Source organism: Rhinolophus sinicus, linkage group LG10 (assembly GCF_036562045.2).
Source record: "Rhinolophus sinicus isolate RSC01 linkage group LG10, ASM3656204v1, whole genome shotgun sequence".
In the NCBI taxonomy this organism is placed as follows: Eukaryota; Metazoa; Chordata; class Mammalia; order Chiroptera; family Rhinolophidae; genus Rhinolophus; species Rhinolophus sinicus.
Window position 1 is genome coordinate 14,562,234 of NC_133759.1, and position 21,608 is coordinate 14,583,841.

The 21,608-nt window shown below is 36.1% G+C and overlaps 1 protein-coding gene across 23 annotated transcripts in view; it reads left to right on the top strand.

Moving 5' to 3' along the window:
* LRRFIP2 (LRR binding FLII interacting protein 2) overlaps positions 1-21,608 on the top strand; it is a 102,416-nt gene that overhangs the window by 71,194 nt on the left and 9,614 nt on the right. For 13 of the 23 annotated variants that reach the window (XM_019727639.2, XM_019727645.2, XM_019727642.2 and 10 more), the window contains 6 exons: positions 2,157-2,327; positions 10,845-10,937; positions 13,440-13,532; positions 18,503-18,604; positions 18,879-19,011; positions 21,323-21,372. In XM_019727639.2, coding sequence (XP_019583198.2) covers positions 2,157-2,327; positions 10,845-10,937; positions 13,440-13,532; positions 18,503-18,604; positions 18,879-19,011; positions 21,323-21,372 — 642 coding nt within the window. The remainder of the gene's footprint in view (positions 1-2,156; positions 2,328-10,844; positions 10,938-13,439; positions 13,533-18,502; positions 18,605-18,878; positions 19,012-21,322; positions 21,373-21,608) is intronic. The other 10 variants (XM_019727646.2, XM_074312628.1, XM_074312622.1 and 7 more) reach the window with 2 other exon arrangements.

Below are 21,608 nucleotides of genomic sequence, written 5' to 3' on the forward strand. Positions count from 1 at the left end.
CTGTCTCTGTGGATTTGCCTATTCTGGACATTTCATATAAATGGAATCGTACAGTATGTTGTCGTTTGTGACTGAGCTTTCACTTAACATAATGGTTTCAACATTCATCCATGTTGTGACGTGTACCTCTTTCTCTCTCTCTCTCTCTCTCTCTCTCTCTCTCTCTCTCTCTCTCTGTCTCTCTGTCTCTCTCTCTCTCTCTCTCTCTCTCTCTCTCTCTCTGTATTTTATGTCTAGGTAATATTCCATCAGAAGGATTTACCACATTTTGTTTATCCATTTGTCAGTTGATAGACATTTGGGTTGTTTCCAATTTTTGGCTATTATGAATAATGCTGCTATGAACACTTGTGTACAAGTCTGTGTATAGACATAACTTTTCATTGGGTCATATGGTAATTCTGTGTTTAACATTTTGAGGAGTTACCTGTTTTCCAATGTAGCTGCACTATATTACATTCTTACCAGCAATGTATGAGGGTTCTAGTTTTTCCACATCCTCACCGACACTTTGTTTCTTTTCCCTTTTTTTTATAGATTATAGCTATCCTAGTAGGTCTGAAGTGGTATCTCACTGTGGTTTCGATGTGCACTTCCCTAATTACTAATGATGAGCATATTTTCCTGTGTGTATTGGCCGTTTGTATATTCTCTTTAGAGAAATATTTATTCAAGTCCTTGTCAGTTTTAAATTGAATTATGTGTCTTTTTTATTATTGAGTTGTAGGAGTTCTTTATATGTTCTGGATACAAGCTCCTTATGAGATAGAAGATTTACAAATATTTTCTCCCATTCTCTGAGTTGTCGTTTCAATTTCTTGATGGTATTGCTTGTAGCACAAAATTTTTTTATTTTGATGAAGTCTGTTTTTCCTTTTGTTGATAGTGCTTTCGGTTTTGTATGTAAGAAACCATTTCCTACTCCAAGCACATGAAGATTTACTGCTATGTTTTCTTTGAAGACTTTTATAGTTTTAAATCTTACATTTGGGTCTCTGGTCCATTTTGAATTAATTTTTGTGTATGGTGTGAGAAAAGGATCCAACTTCATCCTTTTGCATGTGTATATTCAGTTGTCCCAACACCATTTGTTGAAAAAAAATTGTTCTTTTCCCACTGAGTTGTCTGGGGCACCCTTGTCAAAAATCAAGTGATCATAAATGTAACTGCTCTGGCCTCTCATTTCTATATCAGTGATCTTGGTTTGATAAATATTTGTATTAATATTTTAAAAATTTATTTCCAGCATTGATGACTTTTTTCTACCGTGTTTCCCCGAAAATAAGACCTAACCGGGAAATAAGCCATAGCATGATTTTTCAGGATGCTTGTAATATAAAATAAGCCCTAATGCGTCTTTTGGAGCAAAAGTTAATGTAAGACCCGGTCTTATTTTCAGGGAACTATGGTATGTGAAATGTCTTTCCTTTTAGCTTTAAAAAAAGTTAGTCGTTAAAAAAAAAAAAAAAAAAAAAAAAAAGTCGTTAGTAGTAAGCTATCAAACTAGATATTGTTACTAAAAAACAGACTTGTAAGCTCTTTTAGGCAGAAAACATAGAAGTAGATAAAATTTCAGGCATTTTGTGGTAGCTCTTTTTTAAATAATCATTTTGTATTGCTTATTTAAAAATGACTAAATTTGAATAATTGCTAGAAAAACATGTTTATACATTTACATTAGACCAGGAAAGTACTGAAAACAAACATCCAGGAAGTAGCAAAATTCAAATGAGTAGGAAGTTTATTTGTGTAAAGTGAGGCTGTATTCTGTTGTCTCGTTGCATTCTGAATACCAAACAAATTATTAAAAACTACAGGAGTAACATTTCTGAAAATGTTGATGATGCATCATTTTATGACTCTTAAAAATACATGTCGTCTGCTCACCTTTTCATCGTTCAGAGGCTACCATGCTGCTTGATTTTGTTCCCTTGGATAGCAGACAGCACATAAAGTTCTTATAATGCATTATTGGCTTATTACCATCTTTCTGTCTTATGTGCATGTTACTAAACAAGGAGTTCCCCAAACTGCTTGTATTTTGCAAAAGTGCATCTTCATGTGTTTGTGCCAGTGCTGTAGTTTCCTATTACATGTTGTATATAGGCAATGAACATATCTTAGATATCAGGCTGATGACTTTGACTTTCATTTAGGAATCTTTGTCTGAAGTGGAAGAAAAATACAAGAAAGCCATGGTTTCCAATGCACAGTTAGACAATGAGAAGAACAATTTGATCTACCAGGTAGACACCCTCAAGGATGTTATTGAAGAACAGGAGGAGCAGATGGCGGAATTTTATAGAGAAAATGCAGAAAAATCAAAGGTAAATTGTTCACCTTGTATCACGCCTTTCTCTTGGGTCAGAAAATTAAAGCTTCCCATTTAAAAAGTACTGGACTTAATGGAAGAATGCAGCATACCTGGATGTTTTAGTTAAAACCAATTGGTAGGAAGTTGGCAAAACATAAGATTAAACAGGTCCTAAAATATTTTTCTTTTAAAATTTTTATCGTTTATTAAGGAAAAGTTGTGACCTCTTAGTTTCTGAAAATAGAATACAATTCAAGTTTTATCTTTATTTTGTATCTCTTAATTGGAACACTTAATAAGTGAATTACTTATTTCTTCCTGTTTTAACTGGCTGGAACTCCACAAAGCTCCAAAGACTTTCAGTGTGATGATTAATTTTTCTTTTTTTTTTTTCTTTTTTACACTCCCTTCCACCCCCATTTCTCAAGAGAAAGTGTTTTCTAAATGATTGGAGAGAAGTTTTTAATCAGTAATTTAGAAACAGCAGTTTGGAGATGTGGGTCAGAAATCAACAGATGTTTTCTTTAGAGGTTTGTAAACTATATTATTAAAATGTGCAGATGGAAAATTAAAGCCGCTGCCCAAGGTCCAGATTTGCTCTTTGACAACTGCAAAAAACAAATTGGGTTCTCTTAAAAGCTTATTGGATTCGGACTTCTTAAAAAAGGTTTATTGGGGAATATTGGGGAACAGTGTTTTTCTCCAGGGTCCATCAGCTCCAAGTCGTTGTCCTTCAATCTAGTTGTGGAGGGCGCAGCTCAGCTCCAAGTCCAGTCACCATTTTCAATCTGTAGTTGCAGGGGGCACAGCCCACCATGCCATGTGGGAATTGAACAGGCAACCTTGTTATTAAGAGCTCGCACTCTAACCAACTGAGCCATTGGGCCGCCCTCTTTTTAAAGGGTTGATATCAGTCCAAACAGAGGATAAATGATTATTACTGCCGAAAAATGAGTTGCCACTACATTGCAAAAATAAAGAACCCAGAAAATAATTTAGGAACTGTGCATTGGTGAATTGTTAGAAACAATAACAATCTGAGTTTGTACATAATAATGGGGAGAGGAACTGTTAATACAACCTCTAAGGGACCAGCGTTAATACTGTAGACTCTATAGGGCTTTCTTTCTTTGAGGACTGAAAATGCTCATTCCAGTCTGTTTTAGTAATATTTAAAAAGTGTTAGGAAGTGTTTGCCAAGAGTTTGTGGGAAGGAGGGAGTGCATAGGTGGAGTGCAGAGGATTTTTAGGGCAGTGATACTATTTTGTACAATACTGTAATGGTGGACTCGTAATACATTTATCAAAGCCCATAGAATGTACAGCACTAAGAATGAACCCTAATGTAAACTATGGACTTTGGGTGATAATGATGTGACAGTATAGGTACACTGATTGTAACCAATGTACCACTCTGGCTCTGGGCTGGGGTGTTGAGTGGGGATGGCTGTTCCTATGTGGGGGCAGGGGTTATTTTCAAACTCTGTGCTTGCCACTTACCTTTGCTGTGAACCTAAAACTACTCTAAAAATAGCCTTTTCAAAAAGAAAGTTAGGATAAGAAGACTTGTATGTAGATAGGTGAAAAAGAAGCTTCCGGGTGTTTTCATTTTGGATGACAGTAGCCAGTTGAAGAGTATGATTTAATGGCAATAAGTGGTGGCCTCTTTGAGTCTTTCCTCGGGCAAATTTTGGCTATTCTGAGCCATCATACTTTACCTAGAGTCCTTGGACTCCTTTTTTGCTTTCCCACACATTTTTCATATCGATTTCTGGTCCTTCTAGCAGATTAGAAGAAAGTCTCATGCTACGTATTTAATGATCAGAACTAAAATGAGTTCTTACCTTTCCATCTTCTAAAATGTCCTTGAGCATTTTTAAAATAAAATAAAAAAATAAAAAACCCGCATAACTATTTTAACCATTTTTTTCTTCTATCATTTTCTAAGGTACAGAGATGTCTTAGTATATATAGAGTTGTGTTATTTTTATTTTCGTTTTTTTAAATCTTGTGCTTTTGAAATTTGAAAAATCTGTAAGCTTCAAATACCCTGTCAATCTGTTTAAGGTACTCTGATGCCGAAGACTTTGTGATGGTGTCTCTCAGTAACATACCTTCACCCTGAGCTCTTCTTCTAGATACGAGTACGTACTGCCTCATGCAGTAGAATGCTCATGGTCACAGCCATACAAAGAGGTCAGGCACTCTGTATGTTTCATTATAGCAGCAGATGGTGAAGGTAGAGAAGGATCATTCAATTAAAATAATGATGATACTAATGCAGTTTTTCAAAATGTCTTTAGTGCTTCCTGTTGGGATTATAATTGTATCTTCTATACCTACCTTAGGGACAAAAATGCCTGATTAGTAGTGTCTCAAGTATATTCTTCTTTTCTTAATAGCTATTCATTTTATTAGCAAATTCTGCTCTTTTTTAAGATTATGTGATTAAAAAAAGTTTTATTACAGATTTTAAACATATGAAAAAATAGAAGAGTATAATGAGCTTCCTAAACCCATCACCTACTCCCAACAAACATCAACCCATGGCCAATTTTGCACTTCCTCCACTCATTTGAAGCAAGTCCTCACCATCTCATATTTTAATGTGAATTTAGGTATAACTCTATAAACAACATGGAATCTTATCTCTCTAAAATGTAACCATAAGACCATTTCACATCTGAAAAATGAAGAATAATTCCTTTATACTACAGCTCCAATCATTGTTAAATTTTTAATTGTCTCATATGTTACAAAAGATTTTTTTAAAAACAAACAGACAAACAAAATATTTTTCTTTTTTATACTTAATAAAAACGGGGATCCAGGTAAGTTCCACACATTGGAATTAGTTTTCATGTCTTTTAACTCTGTTTATTTATAGGTTTCCTTTCATCTCTTTTTTTTTTCTTTCTTTCAATTTATGTGTTGACGAAACTGGATATCTAAGCAAAATAAGTCAGGCAGAAAAAGTCAAGAACCATATGACTTTACTTATATGTGGGATGTAAAACTGAAAACAACGAAGGAACAAGACAAAGAAACAAAAACTCATAGACACAGACAACAGTTTAGTGGTTACCAGAGGGTAAAGGTAGAGGGAGGTGGTAGAAGAGGAGAAAGGGGATCAAATATATGGTGATGGAAGGAGAACTGACTCTGGGTAGTGAACACCCAATGTGATATATAAATGATATATTATAGAATTGTACACTTGAAACCTATGTAATTTTACTAACCCATTTTACCCCAATACTTAATAAAAAAAGAAAGAAAGAAGAAACTGGATTGCCTGTCTTACCAGTTTCTGGCAGTCTTAGGGATTTTGCTGTTTTATTCCCATGGACTCTTTAACGTATTCTTTTTTCCTTTATATTTCCTTTAAATAGGTAGTTAGGTTTAGAGGCTAAATCAAATATAGATTTAGTATTTTTGGCAAATCTACGTCATAAGTTATTTTCTTTCAGGAGGCCCAGATGTATGGCTGTCTCTCACTGACGTTGTAGCTGGATGCTTAGATCTGTTAGTTGATTAGGGGTTGCAAAGTGGGATAGTCTAATTTTGTTATTACTGCTCTATTTTCTTTTCTTTTATTATTTTAAAACAGCTTTATTGAGATAATTTACATATCATGCGATTCATCTGTTTAAAGTGTATAATTCGGTGGGATTTTTTGTATATTCACTGATATGTGTAACCATCACCACAGCCAATTTTAGACTATTTTCACCATGTCAAGAAGCAACCCTACACCCTTTAGCTGTCATTTCTCTGTCTCCTGCCACCTGCAGCCCTAAGTAACCACTAATCTACAGTACTTTCTGTCTGTATAGATTTTCCTAATTTAGACTTTCATTTCAGCGAAATGGTATAAAATGTGGGCTTTTGTGATTGGCTTCTTTCTCTTATATTTTCAAGGTTCATCCATGTTGTACTATGAAGCAGTAGTATTTCATTCCTTTTTATGGCCTAATAATATTCCATTTAATGCATTCACCACATTTTGTTTATTCATTTGTGCATTGATGGGCATTGGTTTTTATTCTTTTCTCCAGAAAGGCATAAAGTTTAACATCTAAAAAAAACAAGATGGAACAGCCAACAGCCACTGAATATGGGATAGTTCCTCATTTATAAATTTTACTGCATGGAGGCACATTTTAATCAGCATTTCAAATAATCAAAAGACTACAGTTTTTCTAGGAATGTCAGGGTTTCACTCTTCAAGGAAAAGATTACTGAAAACATTAAGTGACTTCCAATTAGAAACAAACGAATACCTCAGAAACATATAAAAAAGTTGGTAACTACTACTTAAATATGAAATTTCACAAAATTATTTTTGTGGCTAATTCAATTTACTCAGAAAAACTGGCAAAAAAAAAAAAAAAGCCACACATGAATATGTCTTCATTTAAGTACATACTGTCAAGCTAGTTTAAAAAGAGAAAGGTTGAATTAGGGTTTCCAGAGTTTTAGGAGTCCATCGTCACTGTAGGTAGCAATTAGGTTCTGATGAGGAAGATGTGTGGTACCAATCACATCCTTCTCATGCACTTTTTCTACTTTTTGTCTATGTTGACTAATGCTAAGATAAACGTCTGTGTATAAGTTTTTGTGTGGACATACATTGTTGTTTCTAGGAGTAGAATTGCTGGGTCATATGGCAACTCTATGTTTAACCATTTTGGAATGCCAGACCTTTTCTGGCTGCACCATTTCATATTCCCACTGGCAGTGTATGCAAGTTCTGATTTCTCCACAGCTTCATCAACACTTGTTATATTCTGACTTTTCCTCTAGTCTGTTATAGCAGGTGTGGTTTTGATTTGCATTTTTCTGATGACTAATGATTTTGAGTACATGTTTTCATATGCTTATTGACTATTTGAATATCTTTCTTGGAGAAATATCTATTTAAGTCCTTTGCCAATTTTTAAATTGGATTGTCTTTTTATTACTGAGTTATAAGAGTTTATATAGTTTAGATATAAGTCTCTTATCAGACAGATGATTTGCAAATATCTTTTCCCATTCCATAGTTTGTCTTTCCACTTTCTTGTGCTTTATTTATTAGCACAAGACCATCTTTAAAGATAAATGTCCCCTCATCTCTTATTACTCAGATGAGACACTTTACATAAGAAAGGGGAGATAAAGGCTTGATTCTTTATTTACAAGTTTTCAAAATAAAGAATTGGTTGTTTAGGATCTTACCATAGTCATCCATTATTTGGTTTTTAAAAAATACCATTATGAAGTCAAGAATTCAAGCAGTTGATGATTTCAATCCATTACAGCTTTTTTTCTTACTGATTTTATTGTCCAACCTTTAAGTAATGTGAACCTTTTAGGTTGGTTCCCAAGTAATTTTGACATGAGTCTAGTTGTTTTTGATATCTTCTTAGCTCTTTAGCGCAGGAAGATGTTCCATGCTCATCTGGTACATTTCCTCATCCAGACCTGGAATCAGCCATTTGTCCAAGGAACCCTGGTTCTTTTTTGGTGGAGCAGTGTGGGTGCTAGGGGTGGTCTGGCCACCAAGTTCATCACTTTATAGGCCTTTTTAGTGGATGTATCAGGGAAACATGTATGTGGAATATTTAAAAAATAATTTAAAAACAAAAGTTTTTAAAGTCAAAATGTCATGAGTTTATGCTCATGATAGTTCTAGCTTTTTACTTAACCTCATCTGTCTTATATATGTATATATCCTTTTTCCCACACTACCATTCCCAGTTCTCAAAGTCACTGGAGATGATAGTAATTATGTTATGTTCTATTCTCGTTGCTTTATACCACAGTATCCAGAATAGCAATACCAATGTTACCACCAACAATATAATTACTGAAAATAGTTGAACATTTTTTGTTGTGTTCTGTTTGGTTGTTATTTTGCTGCTAGGCTATGTATAGTCCAACCATTGTTTTTAAAAGTAACAAAAGTTTTTAAAGTCAAAATGTCTTAAGAGTTTATGCTGATGATAGTTCTAGTTCATGTTCATGACTCTAGAGTTTTTACTTTTGTTTTACAATTATGGAAAATATTTACATATGTCTGAAGTCTAATCAACAACAAAAATATATATTCAAAGAACTCAATCTTTCTTTTACCACTGTCTCTTCATTCCTATTTCCTCCTTCCTTAAGGGAATTTTTAAATTAACTGGTTTATTCTTCCAATTTTTAGCCTAAGAAGTATAGATGGATAGATGGATATAGATATGTAGATATAGATATAGTATAGATATATCTTGCCATTCAAAAAATATATGCAAATATCTGTATTTGTATTCTTCCTTTCTTAGAAAATGGTAGCATACTGTAAATACTCTTACGCACCTTGATTTAATCACCATATGATTGTAGTATGTAGAGATCTGCCTCATTCTTTTTTATCACTGTATATTTATTCCATCGTGTGGATGTACTATAGATTATTCCACCAGTTCCCTATTAGTGGACAATTTGAGTTGTTTGCAGTCTTTTGCTGTTAAAAGTAGTCCTGCAGAAATGACGTACTACATATGCATAGGTCTTTTTGCGTTTTCATATCTTTGGGAGTTATTAAAGTGGGTTTGCTGAGCCAAAAGGTGTAGCAATTCTGCTAGATACTGCTGAATTCCCTTTGTAGGGGTTATATAATTTTGTATTCCTACCAAAATACATGGTAGGACCTGTTTTCTTCCCCATAGTACTTTCCCAAAAATGTTGTCAAGTTTTTGGACTTTTACTAGTGTTTTAATGAGAAATACAGTTTTAATTTATATTTCTTTTAGTATGATCATCTTTTCATAGTTATAGATATTTCTCGTTTTCTTTTTCTCTTCTGTGAACTGTCCTTTTCTTTAGCAACTTTTTCTATATGGAGTGTTGTTTTTTTCCTTTCTAATTTTAGAGGATCTCTGTAATGGAGAGATGGTAATTTTTTGTCTGATATAAGTTGTGAATTTTTTTTTTTCAGTTTGTCATTTGTCTTTTTACTTTGTTTACAGTGTCTTTTGCCATTCAAAAGTTTTTATTTTTATTTAGTCTAATTTATTACCCCCTTCTCTTTCTTGCTTGTAGATTTTTGAGTCACTTTTAGTAATGTTTTCCCCCCATTCCTTGGTTATAAGAATTCACTCACCTTTTCTCTAGTACTATTAACAGTTTCCTTCCACCCACCCTCCCTCTCTCCACTTCCCTTTCTCTCTCTTTTCTTTCTGAACACTTCTGATCCATTTGGAAATTGTCCTGGTATATGGTATGAAGTTTGGTTCCAATTTTATTTTTCTGTATGGATATCCAGGTATCCCATCATCACTAATTTAAAAGTATTTTTTCTTATTGATTTGAGATGCCCTTTTTGTTATGTCATTGTTTAATATATTTGTATATGAATTGGGTCTATCTTTGGATGTTCTGTTCTGCTCCCTTGGTCTGTATTCATGAGTCATTACAACATTGTTTTCATCATATAGGCCTAATATGTTTTAATATCTAGTAAGGCTTTCTTCTTTTTGAGTATGTTTTCCGTCTCTTTTTTTTTCTTATGTTTTTCTATAAACTTTATAACCAACTTGTCTTACCCTGATGAGAAAAAAAACAACCTGATGGTATTTTTATTTGGTCTGCAGTAACGGTATGGATTAATTTTGGGGAGAACTGACGCTCTTGTGGTATTAAATCTTTTTATCCAAGAAGATTACCATCTTGGTAATGGATTTGTATACCTTCCCATTTGTTGTCTCCTACTTCTCTGTCTTCCAGGAATATTTTACATAATTTTCCTCATACAGATTTTGGATATATCTTATAAGTTTACATGTGTGTTTTTTTTATTTTTTGATATTGTGTTTATATTTTCTCTCGATTTTGTTTATATCTATGAAAATTGCTGAATTTTGTATGTTAATTTTATAATCTGTAACTTTGCTAAGTCATCTCATTGTTCCTAGTAATTTTGCCTTTGATAAATTTGGGTTTTCTAGATACATATAATTTTTTTAAAGTGTTTAAAAAAATTTTTATTGGGGGTATATTGGGGAACAGTGTGCTTCTCCAGGGCCCATCAGCTCCAAGTCATTGTCCTTCAATCTAATTGTGGAGGGCGCAGCTCAGCTCCAAGTCCAGTTGCCATTTTCAATCTTTAGTTGAACTGGCAACCTTGTTGAGAGCTCGCTCTCTAACCAACTAAACCATCTGGCCGCCCCTTTGGAAGCTCAGCAGCAGCTCATTGTCTTCAATCTAGTTGTGGAGGGCACATCTCAGTGACCCATGTGGGAATCGAACCGGCAACTCTGTTGTTCAGAGCTCGTGCTCTAACCAACTGAGCCATCCGGCCACCCGATACATATAATCTTATGAGATGAAAAATTTGAATTTTTTGAACCCTTCCATAAACTACTGAATTTTTCTAAATTGCTATGCATTGACAGTTCAGGTGTGTTTCTGGCGGTCACACTCTGCCTTTTTATTATGAGACTGTATTCCCGTTTGTTGTGTGCCATTGTGTGTGTAAACCCTCTCATTTGTTTAATAACAGGAGCTAGAAAGGCAGAAACATATGTGTAGTGTGCTGCAGCATAAAATGAATGAACTTAAAGAAGGCCTTCGACAAAGAGATGAGCTTATTGAGGTATGTACATGAACTGGGGGAATACTTAGCTTTGGAAAAAAATGCATTAAGGGATAAGAGCGGGTATGTATTGGGAGCAAAAGGAGTTAAAATACCACGAAGAGTTTACTTGTCTCTTTATATTTGACTGTACCCTAAAGTTTTACAAACATGAAACATAAAGGCAGTCTTAATTAATACCATGTATTGTATAAGCATTTCCCCTTTTAAGTACAGAAGCTTTTGTATTATCTTTTATTCCTAAACACATTCTTTCCTAAAGATATGTTAAGAAATGGGCAAAAATTACAAAGTACCATTATTCTTTGCAATGTAATGAACGCTGTCTCTGGGACATGATTCTTGCGGAATAAGAAGCTTGAGCTTCACTCAGGTAGATACAATTCTGAGGTGGCTAAATGAAAATGAGAAATTGTCAAGACACCTTATAGAGAAACAGGTGAAGGTTGGCTGGTGCTGAGTTGAGATTCCTTCTGGTGGAGGGACTCTGAGTTGCCAATGTTGGCAGCGTTTTAGGAATGGGAAGCAGTGGGGGCCACCAAGAAATCTTTAAAAGCATTTATCATTCTTCTGTGCCTGCCACCTTGCATGCCATTTCTGTTTTTCTTTTCTTTTCTTTTTTAAATTTTTACAAAAAAATTTTTTTAATTGGGGAATATTGGAGAACAGTGTGTTTCTCCAGAGCCCATGAGCTCCAAATCGTTGTCCTTCAATCTAGTTGTGGAGGGCGCAGCTCACTGGCCCATGTGGGAATCAAACCAGCAACCCTGTTGTTAAGAGCTCACGCTCTAACCAACTGAGCCATTCGGCCACCCCTCTGTTTTTCTTTAAATGTGGTTTTTCCTCTTGAGGTTCTCATTTTTTATTATAAGTATGGAGTTAAGTTTGTTGAGAAGGGATCCTACCCACTGTTTTGGTGTGTTTATCAAAGGCGTCTAATGTTAATTTTGTGTTGATGACATGAGAGTTATCAGGAAGGCCATCTCTTAGTGATCCCCAGGGCACTCACTCATCCACATCCCTGGGAGCTCAGAACCCACACTCACCCCTCACCTCTCTTTGGCTCTTCTTCTCTTCTCCCATGGACCTGCCTCACTTAACTCTCACTCTCTGTAAATGACTTAAAAAACCATTTAATAGAGGAAAATAAATTACTTTTTCTTTTTGTGGATTTATGTTACTTGTCTTCATTTTTGAGAGTAATTGAATTGAAACTAGCCTGGTGAAAGCAGGTAGAATTTGTGAATTCTAAATGCAGATACATAACCTTTTGAAATACCAAATTACATGTGAAGTTAGTTGTCTTAGTTTTTCCATTTATGGCAAGAAGCATATTATCCAAATTCTGTTTTCCTCCTGGCATTTTAAAATAATGGGAATCCTCTCCCTTTTTGTTCTTTTGTGTTTTTGTGTGTCGATGTCCCAGCCACTTGTTATTTCTTTTTCTTATTAAGATACATACTTTTCCCCTTCTGTGATTTCAGCAGAATAATAAAACTGCTTTGGGAGGTGCTTTTCAAATTCAGTAGCTTCAGTTAGAATTGGTTAAATGTTTTAGTTTTTAATTTGATGATTGCATTTAAGAGGAATTATAATGCTTGATTTCTATAATTTGTCATTGTAGTTTCTTTTAAAGCCCAGGGGGCTGAAAATACAAACTTTGAAAACATTAAATTAGTTTTAGATATTTTTTATGACTACAATTAACATCTCTTAGATGTTAATATCCATGTTTATGTATAAAAAACTTGAATATGATAAAATAATGCTTTTTGGTCTTTAGAAATGCATGGTAAAGTAGATAAGTGATGTTTGACTAGGGAAAGTAGGAAATCTGTTAAACATAAGAGGATATAAATTGAGCATCATTGCGCAATCAGTAGAGTTGTTTGAGAATTACTAAATACTAAATTCTAGTTTTTCTAAACACTGATGTGTGAGTATTCATTTGTAACTCATGATGTTCCTGCTATCATAGATTCTGCTAAAGAAATTCAAAACGGTGAAGCTGAGAGATATGTCACGTTTGTATTTTTTTAGATCTACTTAAAAAAAAACAAAAAACTAAAATTCAAAATCTATTGCTTGTTTTCTATGATAAGGATCCTTTGTTCATCAGCAAATCTCCATTTCCCTCCCTAGAAATGTACGTTTTTCCATGTTTGGAAAACAGGCAGTTATCACAGGAAGAGTATACATGTGGAGCTGTATGTACACAGAAACCCGAGCTGGCTTGCTGCCACATAACTGTGGTTGGAGCAGTTCCTCCCAGTCTCCTTGCCTACTGTCACAGCACCACGCCAGTGAGACTCATATCGCAAAGACACTGGGTGCCATCTCTCCTTGTAGCAAGCAGCTCTTGCTTTTCCTGTTCATCACAGACGTTCCTTTTCTGTTCATTTTCGCTATCAGCTTTATTTTTGTTCTGTTTCCCTCCCTCAAACTCCCTCCCTTTTTTTCTTTCTGCTCTTTTATTATTTCTCTTCCCTTCTTCCTCTGCAGGACAATCAACGTATGCAGCAGAAAATAGACACCATGTCAAAAGAGGTGTTTGACCTCCAGGAGACACTTCTTTGGAAAGATAAAAGCATTAGGGTATGGGGAGAAATTGGGCTTTGGTCCTCAGCTCATTCATTGATGAGGAATAGACCAACATAATTTAACTTAGAGATTCCTAAAGATCTGTCCTTTTGATTGTTGTTAAGCATTTATACAGTGTGAAATATGAATAAGCAGAAGACAGAAACTTCTGTGGGAAAATGTGATATTATGTATAGAAAGTCTTTCCAGCCAACTCTGGGCTTGTGAAACCTACAAGTAGGAACTTAGTAAGGAAGTTGTCCTTTATTTCCCTGTGATTCTTATCCAGAAGCAGCCACAGGCATTTAATTCAAGCTCTGTGGCTAACTTGGTATCCTTACATTGCAATAATTTGGATAAGAAGCAAGAGGATAGGGAGTAGGGGTGGAGGAAAGGTTATAAGCATTCCATAAATCCTTGGTGAGTAAAATAGGAAGAGATTAAAATCAATTTAATTACGGAAGTGGATAGGAATGTAAGATTTACCAGAGCTGCCAAACTGTGACGTCATCTCTAATTATAACCCCATAACTCCCCAGAGCGGGCCCAGAGAAGGAAAAAGCCCTCAGTGCTTTTTCGCTAAGCCTTTCAGGTAGTTTCCAAGTACACAGGAGGGTGAAAAATTCCCACCAGTTCATCCCTGTGGCCTTCGAGTGACAGCCCCATCTCATGGCACAAGCTCTCGCTTCTGCAGTGGGGGTGCCGTGCAGCCATAGCTGCCAGAGGCTTACCTTGTCAGGGAAGGACTAAGGTGGAGGAACAGACAGAAGGAAACCCTAGGCCTAAGGACATAGTGAGAAAGGTATGGTGGGTAGGAAAATATGGCCAAGATCCCCAAGAGCACCTGTGATAGACATGCCTGCCTGTGTGTGAAATCCTCTGAGTCATACCCTCCGTTGTTAGGGGTGTTCTAGTACCCACTTCTTTTCACACCTCTAGGGACCCTATCTTCTCATTAATAAACACATGGGAAACAAAATCACTTCATAAGAGTTTGGTAGACCCAAAATTACAAAGCAGTAAAGCTACCTTTTAGAGTTTCTAATACTTAAATGCTGAGTTTGTAAAATTCTACTCAAAGCTAGAAGAGCCTTATGGAGTATAAATTAACAATTATGTTTAGAGTTTTAAAATTGTGAACTACTGATTTCATTTAAATTTTCACCTGGGGAATTGAATTGTAAAAAAAATATATGGCACAAAGTAGGTAATTTGATAGTTTAGTTAAAATCTGGTCATTATCTAGAATGTGTTTTTTTAGGACCTTACATAATATTTTTAGCACATATGTGCAGGTCCATGATTTTTGTTTTGTATAATTATCTTAGTATTTTAAACTGACTACTTTGGACCAGCCATAGAAAAATCCCAAATCTCTCAGTCCAATAAAATACTTATGTAAAATAAAACATTTTTTTTCTTACCTGAAAGCTGTGCTGATAGTTAGTCTATAAATCAACTTTTTAATTTTCTTGAAATGATTGAATAAATAAGTGGGTACCTTCTTTCTATGTGGTATATAACAATGTGTTCCTTTGGCTTTTTAAAAAAATTAAACTTAAAAAAATATTTTGAGGTAATTGTAAATTCACATGCAACTATAAGAAACAATACAAAGAGATCCTATATGTCCTTTATTTAGTTTTCCTCAAGCGTAACATCTTGCAAAACTATAATACAATATCACAATTAGGATGTAACCTTGATTCCGTCAAGATACAGAACATTTTCATCACCGTAGGAGATCTCTCTTTCATGTTGCCCTTTTATAGCTGTGTCTAGCACCTTCCCTGTCCTATTCCAAGCTCCGGCAACCACTCAGCTGTTCTCCATTTCTGTAATTTTGCCATGTTAATGTTATATAAATACGTATTTAAAATAAAACGTTTGTACAGCATAAGTCCCTAAGGATTGATTCAAACAAGTTGTTGCGTGTGTCAGTAGTTTGTCCATCCTTTGACTTTTAAAAAAATTTTTTAAAAATTGTGATAAAATACAAATAACATAAAATTTACCATTTTTAAGTGTAGAATTTGGTGGTACCCTGTTTCCCCGAAAATAAGACCTAGCCGGACAATCAGTTCTAATGCATCTTTTGGAGCAAAAATTAATATGAGACCTGGTTTTATTTTACTATAATATAAGACTGGATCTTATATAATATAATATAATATAATATAATATAATATAATACTCTGTCTTATAGTAAAATAAGACCCGGTATTATACTATATTATATTATATTGTATTACATTACATTATATTATTTTACTGTAAGACTGGGTCTTATATAACATAATATAATATAATATAATACCCTGTCTTATAGTAAAATAAGACCGGGTCTTATATTAATTTTTGCTCTAAAAGACGCATTAGAGCTGATGGTCCGGCTAGGTCTTATTTTCGGGGAAACATGGTACATACAGAGGACTTACATATCCATGTAGCCCAGCATAAGACTCACACTCATTCCAACTACAAATATTTGTGCCCCTGTACGATTATACGGAGAATTAACCTGTTACCTCAAAGTTCAGCCTGTTATATATATATCTTTCAGGCTTCTTGACCCTAGAATTTGAGGGTCAAGGATTATTTAGATCTCCACAAGCATGTACTTTTTAACCTTAAAAAAAAAACCTGTAGGAGCTATAATTGAATGCAAACACTAGAGTAGTGGTTATATGGTCAGGTAATACAGAGGATTTCAGATCCAGCGTGAATATATTTGGTACAATTATAAGGTATTTCAGTAGTCTTCAAACTTTGTGGTGAGATGAGAGAACTTACAGGATGTATTTTATTTTCCCATCCATAATTATGGGGAGATGAAATTAAAAAGTCCAAAAGTAAAGATAAAACCCACTACTGTGAGATGTGGAAGAGGAGCAAATGGCATACATGAGCATTTGCTAGAATTCCTAGTTTCAGATTGGTCTGTTCCTAAGAGAGCTTTTATATTCGGTGGTGTTGTTTATGTAGAGCATGTTGTGACCGTGATCACTGACCAAGTCACACGTGGTGATGCATGGCATAACTGCACGCAGATACCAGTAACCAAAAATATCTAACCCAGCAGATGGGAAAGTCACTGGCAACAGATGGGAAAGTATCGCTTGTGCTTTGTTGTCCTAATGTTACATTTATTAGTAATGTAATGGAGTAATGGAGTGTTAACATCAGCTCAAAGGGTTAGAGTAATGCCTTATGATATTAGAAACTCAAATTATTAATTCACAGGGAGACCCGAGACTTGTCATATGGTGTGAATTGTTGAAAGGAAGTTAGATATTGGCGTTGCAGTTTGGGTAAGTAAGGAATAGGACTTCCCTATGGACTACTTTTCCAGCAACATCTGGGATGACAGTCACATAATTGTGACGTTCAGAGGGCTGAGATATAGAAAAAGTATGCAAGGTCTTTAGAACCAAAAAGAACTGGATTCATTTTCTGCCTTTACCACTCACTGTGACTTTGGCAAAAAAATATAACGTCTCAGAGCCTCAATTTTCTGATCTGTGAAATGGGGATAAGTGCAGGGTGTATAAGGGAGAAATTATATATATATAAATATATAAGGGCTTGACTACATGTATGTATAACAGTGCCTGCCATATGGTTGGAGCTACACAAACAGTAGTGGCTATCATCCCTTATTTACTTATTCCCAGTTTGGTTGCACAATAGGATTAGAATGGTTTAAAAAATTGTCCAACTACTCAGCGATCAGTAACTAAGCAGTTGGCCCACTTCTAAATCCAACAAATTGAGAGGGGAGTTACGTGTTGTAGTTTAACTTTTTGGATTAATAGGAATGCTGGCAGAAAACATTAACTATATGAACAAATGTGTAGAGAAAGGCTTTTTCAGGTAGCCTGGCTGTCAGGTCCCTGCACAGACTGCATAACTTGGGTATGCTTTGAAGTCTGGGTTATTTTATCACATAGAGTAGATCTGCTTAGCCACTGATAACCAAAATGCGTTCCTGCTTCTGCAAGGTCCTCAGCTCTGACAGTTAGGAGGCTCAGGCAATGGCAGGGAAAGCACAGGGAAACATCGCTGGCTTCTCCTGAGCCTTTCCTCCAGGCGTTATAAAGGGAGCCTTCCCTTCCATTTACACCGAGGACTCCTTTAAGCCTGTACCCACAGGGCAAGTGCTTGCTGTTACCCCTCCTGTTTTTCAGGATGAGGAAACCGAGGCATAGATAAGTTAATATGTGCCAGGACTCAAAAGGAGATTCAAACCCATATTCTACTCTCCTCCATAGGTGGGCTGTATTTATTTCATCCGTGTGTCATTTTTGTTTTTCACATTTTGAAGGTAAATCAGAAGACCAAATTACTCTTAATTGTATTTAACTAAATTAACAGGTCCTTGAGAAGCCTTTAGAAATTGGGTCTTTTTAATTAAGCAGTATTTGAGGAATATTTTGCTGCACTACTTGGAGAAAATCACAACAGCTTATATTTAATTAAAAATACCTTGTGTATAGTGGTCATTTTTCTTCCAGAACTTATTTTCTTTTTCAAAAAAAGTCAAGTATATTCTTAAATAAACTATTTTAGTTAAACATGAGATGTGGGATTTGTTTGGTTGGGTCACTGAATGAAAATATAATAAGGAGGTCAGTAAGGTCAACTTTATTTTAATATAACTGCTATCTTCATCTTCCCTTTCCTGTTTTTTCTTTTTTTTCATTGACTGGAAAAGAAAGATTTGTTTTCCTGCCTGATGTGATATAAGCATGTTATGTCGAACTTATGCACGATTAACCATTTTCTATTAAAACTCTCTTCTGGAGATGTGTATCCACATAACTTTGTATTTCCTCCCTTATCTAACTGCTTGTTTCCAAGCTTTTAATGCTGCGTTGTCTTTTATGCCTTTATCTTTGTATATTTGAATTAGATGCTGCTCTGCTCCCTTTCACTTGCTCTTTTTTCTGTGCCATTCTTTCCTTTGCTCCCTTGTCTAAAACCAGGCCCTAGAAAAACAGAAAGAATACATTGCCTGCCTTAGGAATGAGCGGGATACGCTCAGAGAGGAGCTGGCCGACCTGAAGGAGACGGTGAAGACAGGAGAGGTATGTTAGCCTCCGCAAGAAGCTCCTGTGCCCCCATGCTCCATTCTTCCATTCCTCCTCGTACCTTTCCTAGCCTGAAGACAAGCCACAGTGGTCATTCTGCAGTCCAGATTTGGTAGGGTTAAGTCAGTTCTTCTGCAGAGCTGTATTCCATGTAACTAGTTCTAACCAGGATTTACCTGTGGCAAACGTGCATTGTCGCAGGTCACCTCAGAGTGTGTACTGCTGCTGGAGGGCCCTCTTTTGTGACGGTGAATGTTTTCCTTCCCCACAGAAACACGGCTTAGTGATAATCCCTGATGGCATGCCCAATGGTGATGTGAATCATGAACCAGTGGTTGGAGCCATCACTGTGGTGTCTCAGGAAGCTGCTCAGGTCTTGGAGTCAGCGGGAGAAGGTCCACTAGGTAAGAAGACAATGACTGTTGTGTTGACTTGGGTCAGTGTTATCCTGTTAGACTTCCCGCTTCTTCATATCCCATCTTGGAAAACACACAAGGGCTGTCTGAGCCACATCTAGATCCTTTTTTTTTTTTAATTTTATTTTATTAAATTTATTGGGGTGACAATTGTTAGTAAAATTACATAGATTTCAGGTGCACAATTCTGTATTACATCATCTATAAATCCCATTGTGTGTTCACCACCCAGAGTCAGTTCTCCTTCCTGGCAACCACTAAACTGTTGTCTGTGTCTATGAGTTTCTGTTTCTCATTTGTTTGTCTTGTTCTTTTGTTGTTTTTGGTTTATATACCACATATCAGTGAAATCACATGGTTCTCTGCTTTTTCTGTCTGACTTGTTTCGCTCATCATTACTCTCTCAAGATCCATCCATGTTGTCACAAATGTTCCTATATCATCTTTTCTTACTGCCGAATAGTATTCCATTGTGTATATATACACCACAACTTCTTTATCCATTCATCTATCGAAGGACATTTTGGTTGTTTCCATGTCAAACAAAGCTGCAATGAACATTGGAGCACACGTGTCTTTATCTCTAAATGTTTTCAGATTTTTTGGGTAGATACCCAGGAGAGGGATTGCTGGGTCATATGGCAATTCTATTCGTAATTCTTTGAGGAACCTCCACACTGCCTTCCATAACGGCTGCACCAGTCTGCATTCCCACCAACAGTGTATGAGGGTTCCTTTTTCTCCACAGCCTCTCCAACATTTGTTATTATTTGTCTTGTTGATGATAGATCCTTAACAGGAAGAAATCTGGGCACATTGTCTTCAGACATCCTTGACCTTGGAAACCAGCATTTGGGTCATTGTAAGGCCCCTGGGTGGAAGTGCTGTGGGTGTACACACATTGCTTTTTCACTTAAACACAAACCTTCTGTGAAGATATAATCCAGCGTACCCTCCCCAGGGAGCCAGTCGGCTGGTAGGCGACTTTCCCCAGAATGTTTTCTTCCTGGAGCATCTGGTTTTACGTTCTGCTACTTATCCCAGTAGCTCTTTGCCACCTCATTTCTTAAGGCAAGAAGCAGATTTCAAAGAAGACAGATATCAGAGGAGTGTTATTTCTAGAGCAGGGCTTCTGAGTCTCTTAAAGACTAAGCCTCTTAAATTTAACTCTTTGAGACTCTAATGACACTTCTCTCAGGAAACCACACAGACACCCATCCATTGCCGTTACTAAGAATCCTACTCTAGAGGAAGCACATGGCACAGATAGGTCCTGTATCATCAGCTCACTTTTATTTATTAAAAAACTATCTTTTTTTTCTTTTTCATCCTGTTTTCATATGTATGTAAGTTTCCTCGGGGAGTACGATATGGTGTAAAAGTAGGGAAGCCAAAAAACTTCTAGAAAGTTAGTAAGCACAGTCTCTAACATACAGAATTCCAGAAATGTAATTGTAGGGCACTTTGGTAGAGCAGAGGATGCTAGTTAGGTAAGTGAGAACTGCCTAGAGAATGGACTAGGATATGGCCACGGCAGGCAGCTCAGAGTGTTTCCTCTGCTTGTTTGAAAGGTACTGAAGAAATCAGAACTTAAAGTTAGCCGTGATGCTGGGTGGTTGTGGGGGGTGCTGGCCAGGTGTCAGCTGCTGCTTTTACTCATGTACGGGTATCCACTCAGCCCCAGGGGACTATTTTCATGGGTGCTTGGGAACAAGCAGCCGTCACCCCAGCCCAGGGGCCAGCCCTCGTGATCCTGCTACCAAACCTCAGATAAGCTCTGAACGGCCCCCAGTTTGGAGTTGTCCCTCTTCCCTCGCCCACTAGCTTTTGTGGGCCTTCGCCTCTTCCAGCACCGCATTCCCGTTTTCTTTGTTCCAGCTTCCCCTCTCAGTCCCACTCTTAACCCCTGTCCCATATTTTGTTTTCTCCTGCTAAGGGTGTAGGGAAGCCTGTGGGAGCACCCTTGGCATTTGAGTTGTCCGTCTACTAATGAAAGCTTGCAAAGTTTTGAAACAAGGAAATGATCTTTGTACTTCAGTGTGTCTTCAAATGGAAAATCACTGCTCGTGGGAGCAGATCTGTTTAGTGCCCTGATAAGTATCAGTTGTGTGGAAATATGTGTTGAATAATTAAGTACTTTTTCTTAATACCATGAAAGCCTTTCATGTCTTTTGATATTCGGAGCCGTTTGTTGTTTATCAGATAATGTTAATTGTTTTTGAATTTGAAGAATTATTTTAAGTTGTTTATATACTACATGGTTATAAATTTAGTTTGCAGCTTTTTTTATTTGTTTTAGATGTAAGGCTACGAAAACTTGCTGGAGAAAAGGAAGAGCTACTGTCACAGGTAAGGCTTTCTGCTTGGAAAGTAATGTTAATTAACTTACTAAATCCCATGGTAAACTGTTATTAGCAAACTAATGTTCACTAGAAAGAAATGTGCTATTTCAAATATCAGTACTCAGATAAGATTAGAAGGATAAAAAGATAATTCATATTTTGCCTCTTTGTTTCCTATTCTTTAAAAAAAAATGTACAGGACACGTAGTTTGAGGGTCAAATAGTTCTACAAAGCTTGTTATG